General features: G+C 44.9%; 1 protein-coding gene across 2 annotated transcripts in view; it reads left to right on the top strand.

Annotated features, from left to right (window-relative positions):
• The first annotated feature begins 393 nt into the window (after nt 1-393).
• The window catches only part of Tmcc3 (transmembrane and coiled-coil domain family 3), a 249855-nt gene continuing 238812 nt past the window's right edge, over nt 394-11436 (top strand). For both annotated transcript variants that reach the window (XM_013021532.1, XM_013021539.1), the window contains exon 1: nt 394-489. In XM_013021532.1, the coding sequence (XP_012876986.1) occupies nt 481-489 (9 nt within the window). In that variant the 5' untranslated portion in view covers nt 394-480. The remainder of the gene's footprint in view (nt 490-11436) is intronic.

The following is an 11436-nucleotide window of genomic DNA, read 5'->3' as shown; positions in this document are numbered from 1 at the left end:
GCACAGACAGCGCTCTGGACTTGCAGCGCAGGGTGGGAAGAATCGAAGGACTCAGAGCTGAGACGTCCAATGGGTTAAACCCATGTGCTTTTAAAGGGGGTGTGAGCGAGTTCACACCTGCCCCCCCCCGCAGACGGGGCGCGGCTTTCGGCGGTAACTTTCCAGCTTCACGGTGCTGAGTGGGGGGGGAGGACCGGAGACCCTCCCCACGCGGGGTCGGCGGGGAACTCAGAAAGAAGAGAGGGGCGAAGTAGCGGGAGCAGGGCGTGGGGGGGGTAGTGCCCACAGCCGCCACCAGGGCGCCACCCGTCCCTCCTGCTCCCCTCCCCTCCTGCTCCCCTCCCCTCCTCCTCCCCTCCCCTCACTCCCCCCCCTCCCAGGCGGCCGCGGCGCACGCGTGTGCGGGCGGGCGGGGACAGCCAGGAGCTCCCGGCCGGCCGCACCTCGCCCCGCGCCGGCCCGGCCGACGGTCCCGACGCCATGCGGAGGGTGAGTGCGCCCGCCAGCGACCGGACTGGTGAGGGGAGCCGGGCGAGAAAACTGGGGCGCCCCGGAACTGGGAGAGTTTGGGGGGCGCCGAGGAGGGGGGCGTGCCCCGCGGCCATCCTCTCTGCGCACCGCGGAGACGCTCGAGGGTCCGAACCCCAGGCCACCGGGACCGATGGACTGGGGGGGCGGGGAGGGGGCTGCGCTGGCGCCCCTGCCTCGGGGACCCCGCCCCCCGACGCCCCTCGGCTCGCTTCCCCCCGCGGCGAAGCGACGCTCCTTCCCCGCGAGCCCCGTAAAGTTTACGGCGCGTCCGTTGCGCTCTCTGGGCACCCACCCCAGAGCCAGCTGAGGTCGGGGTTAGAAGGACTACAGACCCGGGGTGCGGCGGGACTGCCGGAGGTGGGACGCGGGGGTGGGGGGTGGCAGGCACCACGCGATGTCCCTCGGGCGGCGTCCCCCAGGCCCGCACTTCCTCAACAGCAGGTGGGAGGTTCCGAGCCCAGCCCTGCCAAAGCCCAGCCCGGGCAAAGGGAAAGAAAGACTCGGGTTGCTAGGCTCCTTCTACCTTAAGGGACGGCCTGGGAGTCTGGGACTGCCCAAAGTCAGCCCTGGAGGAGAGCCTGGCTGTCCCAACGCAGGCCTCTTACCTGGCCCATGCTAACAGGCGCGGGAAGTGTGGGTGCCTGGGTAGGTGACCTGTTCCCGGGGTGCCACCAGCCATTCTCACTTGAGGTGGAGGCGGCTGTCATCAAATGTAGGGTGCAGAGGGAGAGTGGAGCAAATCCACTAAGGTCCTCTCAGGAGACAACCCTGAGGACAGATGAGGTGCTGAGGAAGGAGTTGAAGGTGATTTAAAGATAAAGCTGAACAGAAATGCTAAGAACAGAGCAGGCCTGTCTTCCAGCAGGGCCCGGGCATTTCGGGTTTGGTTTATAGATTGCTTTGGTTGTTTCCCGAATGTCTGTCCCTCAGCTCCTGGGTTGCCTAAAAGGGAACTCAGGTCTGGTTTTGTTGTTGTTGGTTGGTTGGTTGGTTGGTTTGGTGGATTTTTTTGTTTGTTTGTTTGTTTTAGTGGTGCTGGGAGGAGTCTTCAGTGTGTTGGGAAAGGAATATTTGGAGTGTGGATAGTGCAAGCGCTATGAATTGGCTTCTGGTTGTCTTTGGAATTCTGTTGGTGAGCTGACATGGAAATTTACCTGGCTTACCTTTGGAGCGAGTCCAAGCCTGCTTGGGTGTTTCTGGGGCAGACAAGATTCCAATCAGGCTGGACATCTAGTTTAGCATGCCCTGCATTGGTGGAGCAGTTGCATGGAAAGTGGCCTTGGTAGGTTACTGGTTTGGATTCTAAATTCAAGGGTTAGTAACATCCCTTTTACCCTTAGCATCACCAGGGTAGTTAAGGAAAGCATCCTGAATACAATCATTGGGCCTAAATATGCTGAGTTAGAGGGCTCTTCAACATCCAGAGAGGGGAGTTAAAATGTGATTTTCCTATCACCTGTCTCGGGAGAAAAGAAATGGATGTCAGCTAGAAATGCAGATTCCCCGACTTCCACTTCCTCCCCTTTCAACGGGAATCCCTGGGACTGGAGTTCAGCCATTGGCATGTATTAAGCAACTACTACATACTACATAGAGGCAATGTTCTAAGCTCATTAAAGCACAGGGGGGGAGCACGTCAGCCAAGAGCCTTAGTTCTGTTGGAGGCTACACTCTAGTTGAGAAATTTGATAATTGGGCAGAACACAATATGCAAATAATGTTAGCTAGTGATGAGTGCAACTATGAATTGGCCCCTGGTAGATAATGTGATGGAGAATGAATTGAGGGAGGAAGACCTTTCAGCTTGGGTGCACATTTCTGAGGAGCTGACATGTCGTGAATTGCATGATGAAAAGAAGCCAGCTATGTGCAGGTTTGGATGAGGAGCATTGGTGCCAGGGCTCCCAGGCAGCAACCGTTTACATATACTGAGAAACAGCATGAAGACACAGAGTTGGAGCAGAGTGGACTGTGCAGGGTGGAGACTGAATGAAGTGAGAGGCATAGCATTTTGTTGGCCATTGTGAGAAGTTAGGATTTTAGCCTAAATGCTTAGGGTTGTTACTTAAAGGACTCTTAAGTGGAGGACTAGAATGATAGGATCTAGTTCTCTGGGCTGCTATGAGTAAAGTGGATTGTGGAATGGGATGGCAGGAGAGAGGAGACCATCTTTGTGTGCAGTGTGGTAGAGAGATAGTCAACTGAACTTACTAATGTAAGAGGAAGGGAGAGATGAGATTCTTCTTTTGCACACTTTAGGTTGCTCATTGTTGCTCTGTGTCCTAATCACACTTTCCATCAATGGGAAGAAATCCCAAAGAGAAACGGTTGAAAGGAGGAGGCTTTCTTGTGGCTCAAAGTTTCAGAGGTTTCAGGTAATAGTTCTTGGTTCCACTGATGGAAAGCCCACGGGTGAGATAAAGTATCCTGGCAGTGAGAGAGCATGTGGCAGAGACTACTTACCTGATCACAGCCAGGAAGCAGAGCCAAGGAACACAAGGCCAAACTGTACTTCCCAGGGACACCCCCTCCAGTTACCTGTTTCCTCCAACCAGGTCTCCCCCCCTTACCTCCCCAGCTTTTCACCTCTTCCCAATACAATCATTCTATGAACGCATCAAATGATTAGTCTATTGATTGATTAGGTCTGAACCCTTAAGATCCCAAAGCCCATCAGCTGGCAACCAAGTCCCTAGTACATGAGCTTGTGGGGACTTCATACCATAACTCTGTGTGTGTGTTCATACACACAAGCCTGAGGGTGAGAGAAATGGGGAAGAAGGAGCTTGGGTTTCAGTTGGAATGCCCCAATGATGCTGACAAGAGCTACTTTCAGTGACTATTTATTGAGCATTAATGAGAATCCTATGAAGTAGTAACTGCTGTCACAATTTTCCAGTGAAATAAGTTCAAGACAGTTCAATTGAGCATTGGAGCTAAGATTTGGGTTAGGTTGATCTGTCTCCAAAATCTTGGTTCTTGCTACTACACTCTACTTCCTACAAATTTTTGTCCCTGCCCCAGACCCTTTGTGGTTCCAGAGAAGCAGATAATTTAGCAGCTTGGCAGATGCAAATGATAAATGTGCAGTTGTGACAGATCAATATAACTGTAGAGATGGAAAAGAACTAAAAATTATATGAAGTGAAGTAAGCCAGGCCCAAGAAACATAGGTCCCATGGTTTCCCTTATTTGCAATAACTGGTATATGTCTGAGACAAGCAGAAATGGTTAGATAAGTTGATGTTAAGCGAAATGAACCCCAAGATAAGGACTCAAATGTTTTTTTTTCTTTCTTGCTATTGTTCCAACATATTTATAATATATTTCTTTGTTGCTTTGTATGTCCCTCCCCCATGGTATGACCCCTGTTTTCACTGTATTTGATGTTGGTATAATTTGTGGAAGGGAAGGGAAAAAACAAATAGTTTAAATAGGGATACAGGTGGACCCATTGCAACAATGAGATAAACAAGATATTATGTTGAAAATGAACTTTACAACTTTGGCGCATGGGGGGAGAGGAGGAAAGGGGGACAATGGGAAGGGATGGGAAGGAGAAACAAAGGAGGAGGCAACAATGCTTGATAAGAAATGCATTCATTACCTTGCCCATGTAATTGTAACCCCTCTGTATGGTATTTTCACAATTAAAAATAACTAAATAAATAAAAGAATGAAAATTATGACTTTCCTTTGAAAGACTTTGAATAGACTGCACAGGAAATGTGCAAATGGTGGACTTCTCTGAAGAGAAATTCTATAGTCTTGATAATTATGTCTCCTCATACACTGGGACTTGAAATTCTACCTCCCAAGGTGAGGTGTTAAGAGGTTGGGAACTTGGGAAATGATGGGGATATGAAGACAGAGCCCTCACAAATGAAGGTCAGTGCTGTTACAAGAGACGTCCCAGAGAGCTGCCTTGTCCCTTGCATGAGGTGAAGCCGTGAGAAGGTACCTGTACATCAGCATGTGTGCTCTTACCATTCTCCAGATCTGCAATAGACCTTATTAACCTTGGACTTCTCTGCTTCCAGGATTGTGAGAAATGTATTTCTGTTGTTTATAAGTTGCCCAGGTTTTGGTATTTTGTTTTAGCAACCTAAATGGACTAACAGTCTGGCTTGTGCATTACCGCATCGTTAGTGCTTTGACCCTTGTGTCATGTGAACTGGGAAAAACCACCCCATCAAGTCTCCTCTCTCCTCTCTTCATGTAGCTAAAGTTTTGCTCTTTTTTTTCTGTCTAACATGGGACTTTTTTTTCCTATGCAAAGCTGGGGGTTTGAGAATACAGGTTGCCTTAAAAATTTATTTGTGTTAAAAAAAAGTTAGAGATCAGATGCAGAAAAAGAATTATAATAACAACTACTATTTAATGAAGGCTTTCTTAGTGCCAGGCATCTGTTATCTCTCTTCATTTTTGTAATAACTTTTAAGTTAAAAATTAATAGCCGAAAAAATTGTATAATATCAACTTCAAAAGATTTAAAAAGGTTTATAGTGAAAATTGTGTCATCTTGCCAGGCTAGCTGATTTCCTTTCCAATGTCATTGATGCTAACCCCATTTCTTGTGTCCTTCCAAATAATCAGTCATGGGCTGGGAAGGTGGCTCAGTGGTAGAGTGCTTGCCTTGCATGCTCGAGGCCCTGGGTTCGATTCCTCAGCACCACATAAGCAAACAGAAAAAAGCCGGAAGTGGCGCTGTGGCTCAAGTGGTAGAGCGCTAGCCTTGAGCTGAAGAGCTGAGGGACAGCGCCCAGGCCCAGAGTTCAGGCCCCACGACCGGACCCAAAAAAAAATAATCAGTCATTTTCTCTTCCCTTCCCCTATACAAGTATGCCCTTCCCTTGCTTTCTTCTACTTTCCTGGCGCATTTTAAATGCTGTGTAAGCCTGTCAGATGAAAGAAAAGAGAGGTATTATCAAATGGCCTCTCTAAAGATGGGACCAGTTTAGCTTCTCACCAGCCCAAGCAAGAGTGCCTATCTCCTATTTCTTCTCAGGAACTGAATCAAAGTAGTTTATCCACAGAGAGGAAGATGGTCTTATTCCCATTTTGCAGATGATAAAAAGGGTTGCTCTGAAGGTTAAGTCTTCTGATGTGACAGAGCCGAGCTAGACTTTGAATTCTTTGCCAGCCTGACTCCAGTGTACCTCATATTTCGTGTCCTGTGTTTCTGTATCACATTTGGTCTTACTGGGTGAGAAGGATCTGTCAGCCTGTTGAAGTCTTTAACAATGGTTTTGATTCTGGCCTACTGAATTCAAAGAAAAGTGTCTACAAAGACAGCAGGTCCCTTCCTGACTGTGAAAGGATGATAAAGGGAAACGTGTGTCGCTTGGCCTCTTTTAAGTCAAGGAAGGAGACAGGTCTGGTTTATTTTGTTTATACTTCCTTGCCTTGCATTCCGTACATCCTTTGCTCCCTTTTCTCCTTTATAGGCCAGGCATTTCACTTGACAAAGGGGAAGATGTAAAGCTAGGAGGCCATATTTCTTTATGGTTCAAAATTGATCTGGGGAGACTTAGCTTCCTGAATTCACATCTTTACTATCTGTGACTGGACAGGTTAACTTGTAGTGAAGAGTTTTCCTGAGGTCTGAGTAGAGTCTGTGAAACTGTTTAATTATTATTATTATTACACAGCAAGTTATTTTGCTTCTCTCATCTTGATTCTATTTTACATCCCTTCTTCAGACTTAGTGCTGTGCCTCTAAACATGGCTCATAATAAGAATAGGAGGGTTTTTTGAGCACTTCCTCATGTGAGTAACCATTCTCACCATAAACCTATGAAACAGGTGCTGCTTTACTTCCATTTTCAGTTTGGAAGCCAGACACTAATGGCTAAATAATTTGCCTGGCATACCACCATTAATAAATTGGATTTAGCAGGAACTTTAAACTAGGCATTCTGGCACAAGAATCTGGGTTCTTAATGTTTATGCCAAAACAGTGGGATGAGCCAGTGCTGGTGGTGGCTCAGGCCTGTAATCCTACCTACTTGGGAGGCTGAGATCTGAGGATTGAAGTTCAAAGCCAGCCTGAGCAGGGAAGGCCTGCCCATTTCTTTAATTAATCAGCAAAAACAAAGCAATATGAAAATGGAAGTGCAGGTGTAGCTCAAGTGATAGACCACCAGCCTTGAGCAAAAAGCTAAGGGACAGCACCTAGGCCCTGAGTTCAAGTCTCAGTGCCAACACACATACACACACACACACACACACACACACACACACAAGTGGGATGAGTGCTCCTGCTCTGGGTGAACTGCTGGCAGGCTCACAGGCAGCCTCCTGCAGCAGCCGTGAATACCCTGCTGTGATTTAGACGGAAAATCCCAGCACATAGAGAATCGAGACTTTCAGCCTGTGCACCAAAAGCCTTTCTATTTCAATTATGGCCATCCTAACAAGGTTTCAGGCATTGTGCCTCTCTCCCAAATGAGCTGAAACGCTTTTGAAAAATACATAGGACTTTTTTTTTTAATTTGAAAAATCAAGCTGGCTGGCTCTGTGTCTTGCTGTCTCTTGCTTCTTTTGCTGAGCTAACCCATGACACTGCTTGCCAACACAGCGAGAGAATAGAACACAAGCATTGCAAATGACATCTCACTCCCTGAGGTTAAAGTCATGCTTATCTCCAAGGTAAAGGAAGAAGCTGGTGTCGTTTCATAGGTATAGTGTATATGTAGACAAAATGTAATGTGCTAACACTCATGAAACATTTAAAATCGCCTTCCGTTCCTGCCCTGGTAGCCCACTGTGTGTGAGCAAGCTCTGTACAACCTTCTCAGGGAGTGTGCAGTTTTTCCTAAAGATAAACAAGATTAAGAATTGTGCTGTAGATACTGTTGCTTATTTGTAAACACTTTCTAGAAGGATATAAAAGTTGATCTGAAACCCGAAGAAAAGGGCAACCAGAGAAAGGGGAAGAAGAGTTTATTCTAGGTAGAAGATTTTCTAGGTAGAAGATTTTATTCTAGGTAGAATATTTTGGCACAGCATTGCCAAAATATTTGTTTCCAAAGGGGTAGCGGGGTAAGGGGGGAGGGGGAGGGCAAGATTAGAGGAGGGAAGACCAGCTGGGAAGCAGTCAAGATGGCCTGGAAGAGGGAGGTGGTTAGGAGACCAGAGAGAAACATTGTATTCAGGAGGCATTTGGGCTGTAGATTCGGAAGGACTTGATGGATAAGGGAGGATGGGAGAAAAGGGAGGAGAGGATGAAGAATGACTGTCAGGTTTCTGGCTTGGCACTAGTGTGTGTGTGGTGGTGCTGTGAATTGAGACACAAACACTAGAGGCAAAACCAGTACAGTTTGAGTTACAGATAGCTTCCAGTCACTTGGGTAGCCAGATGGATATTAAGGTCTGCAGTTTAGAAGAAAGTTTTCTTTAAATTGATAAGGTCGGGCTGGGAAGGTGGCTCAGTGGTAGAGCGCTTGCCTTGCATGCATGAGGCCCTGGGTTTGATTCCTCAGCACCACATAAGCAAAAAGAAAAAAGCCGGAAGTGGCGCTGTGGCTCAAGTGGTAGAGCGCTAGCCTTGAGCTGAAGAGCTGAGGGACAGCACCCAGACCCAGAGTTCAGGCCCCACAACTGGACCCAAAAAAATTTTTTAAAAAGTAAATTGATAAGGTTATGAGTTACTGTTGTGTAGGTGATTTTGATCAAAGCCCTTGGAGCTATGGGACACTGCCTAGAGGATGTCTTTGTAATCAAGGGCTTATAAAATGTGTTGTTCTTGAGATTCTCTAGAGAAGCTTGTGAAGACACAGGTTCTTGATTTTACAGCCAGAAACTGGCATCTGCTCTGTGTAGTCTGGGTGACAGGGTACAGAACCTACATCCAGGATGCTTCATCCTTGAGTATAGACCTTAGAAAATCTCTAGCAGTCTATGACCTATACTTAGACAGGTGGATATCTAACATATTAAAAAAGAGTAAAGAAAATACATTGACATCATGTACTTACCATAACTTAAATATACAAACATTAAGATAAACTGGGGTATATTATATTTATGAGATGAAATATATCAGCTACAAAAAGGAATAAATCACTGTCTGTGCAACCCAGAGCTTAAGCCAGACCAAAAGAATACATAACTTTTTTTTTTTGCTGGCCCTGAGGCTTGAACTTAGGGCCTGTTTGCTATGCCTGAGCTTTTGTGTTCAAGGCTAATGCTCTACCACTTGAGCCACAGCTTTACTTCTGCATTTTTGGTGCTTAATTAGAGATAAGACTTTCACAGACTTTCCCACCAAGGCTGGCTTCAAACCTCAATCCTCAGATCTCAGCCTCCTGAGTAGCTAGAATTACAAGCATGGGCGATCAGCACCCTACTTACCTATGTTTACTCATCAGTTTTTATCTTTTCCCCCTTACTGTTTAGGCCATTAACCATCTTAGAATTAAATTTCATATATTAACTAAGATAGAGATTCAGAAACACTTAATTCCTCATCTTTCCCCTCCAATGTACAACACACTCTTGGCATTTATCATATTTCTAAATATGGCTGAATCTATAGGCTGTTAATCTATACTTAGTTATTCTTAGAGTAAGTCTTGATATTTAATAGGGCCACTCTACCTTTTCCTTGAACATGCTTAAATATTTTGTTATTTGATGTACCTATCATCTACTGTAATAGTAGGCCCATAGCAGGAGCTCAATAATTATCTATTGAACCAATGAAAAACATCTCATTTGGGACCAGCTACATAAATAGTTCATCAGTTCCTTGATATGCTGGGGTTTGTTTTGGTGAGGAGGAAAATGTAACTATTATCTCTTGCTTTTACTTGTTGTGGCTCTGTATCTCTTATCTTTTCTCAGTGAAAGTAGAATCTTGAATGAGTCCTCAGTAAACTCAACAAGCCCATAAGTCCACATGAGTGCAGGATGGCAGCTCTGCAGATGTGGAGGATTCGGATCTCTACTGTGGATAGCTCTGTGAGGCCTTTTGGAATCCGGCCCATATCTGAGCACAGAAGCCTTGATGATAGGGCAAAGGACCATCTAAAATTAGTTTTACTTATTTCCCATGCTTTTGGAACATCTTTGTTTTGTAGATGAATGCTGCTTTAAAATAGACTTCTTTTTGTAGCATGGCGCTTGACATATTTTGGTAATAATGGAAAATGAAAATTTCATTATTATGAATTAAGTGAATTTAATTATTAATTTCCATTATTCATTAAATGAATAATGAATATGAATCATTACTTAATGCTTACCTTGTTCAGAACACAGTATATATACATGAATATGTATGTGCATATACAAATATATATAAAGATATATTTATATTTACGTATATATACATTTTACATGTACACATATACTTATGGCTTCATGGATTCTTCAAAACTAGCTTGCTTGTTCTTTTTTCAGTAAGCATTATTCAGGTTCATTCATCTAACATTCTTGAGCCCTTGGGATGAGTTAGGGAACAGGGCTGCCAAAATACATAGCCACTCAGCTCCAGGAGCTCACAGTTTAGCCAGGAACAGACTTTTCATCAAATGTTTACTATGTAACATGATGAGTTCATTGGTGAAAGCATGTCAAAAACACTGCCTAGAGAAAAGATGATGAACTTTATGGGACAGGGGAGAGGAGTCATGGTATTAGGGGGATTTGGTAAGATGACTTGACCTTTGTGTGAGTGTGCACAAATCTGTGTGCAGTTCTGGGGATTGTACTCAGGGCTTCACATATGCCAGGCAAATGCTGTACCACTAAGCTATATCTCTGGCCCTACGAAGATGATTTTAAGTAGGACATACCCCTGAGTATACCCTTAAAGTGCCATTTCTTCTCTCAAGCCTGGTCTACTTTTCTCAGCCTTCCCAGTTTCTTCTCAGATAGCATGCTTGCAATCATACTCTTCAATCTGCAGACAGTTCTGTCTTGCTTTCTCTCACTGATGTTTCTTGTCCCTGGCTTTCTCTCTTAACTATATTTTATTTTATTTATTTATTGGTCCGGCCATGTGGCCTGAACTCTGGGCCTGGGCACTGTCCCTCAGCTCTTCAGCTCAAGGCTAGCGCTCTACCACTTGAGCCACAGCGCCACTTCTGACTTTTTTTTTTCTTTTTGCTTATGTGGTGCTGAGGAATCAAACCCAGGGCCTCAGGCATACAAGGCAAGCGCTCTACCACTGAGCCACCTTCCCAGCCCTTTAACTATATTTTAATTTAAAATTTTAAATACCTTTATTGAAGGATGATTTACATGTTGTAATATTGAACTAATGAAGTGTATAATTTATGGAGTCAAAACCAAATTTGAAGTAGTGGCTTTCACCCTGTTTCTTCAGGTAGAAACTGGGGCTTGGGGAACGACAGCATTGTATACAAGCACCTGCAGCAGCAGAGTTAGAAAAACCAGATGCTGTAATGGTTTGTCCAAATGTATTCAAGTTTCCAACAGGGAAATAAGTTCACAAAGTTATTCAGTTTAAGGGCACCTATCTTATTACTTTGGAGTCTAAAGACTAGTTACATTATAAAACTATAAGGCTTAAAGGTTTAAATAAAACTACTGGGCGCCTGGCACTGATGGCTCACACCTGTAATCCTAGCTGCTCTGGAGGCTGAGATATAAGGATCGTGGTTTGAAGTCAGCCTGGGCAGAAAAGTCCCTGTGAGACTCTTATCTCCAGTTAACCGCTCAAAAACCAGAAGTGGACATGTGGCTCAAATTTGATAGAGTGCTAGACTTGAGCAAAAGAGCTCAGGGACAGTGCTCAGGCCCCGATTTCAGCCCTATATCTGACAAATAAAAACTAAAAACAAAACAAAACAAAAAAACCCTACTAGGTAAGAGGGCTTGATTATGTGTAGTTTAAATGGTGAATAAAGTATTCTAAGAGTTAAACCAACAATCAGT

This window comes from Dipodomys ordii, unplaced genomic scaffold (assembly GCF_000151885.1).
Source record: "Dipodomys ordii isolate 6190 unplaced genomic scaffold, Dord_2.0 Scaffold3, whole genome shotgun sequence".
NCBI classification, from domain to species: Eukaryota; Metazoa; Chordata; class Mammalia; order Rodentia; family Heteromyidae; genus Dipodomys; species Dipodomys ordii.
Note: the sequence above shows the minus strand (reverse complement) of the source record. Positions and strands in the feature narration are given on the sequence as shown.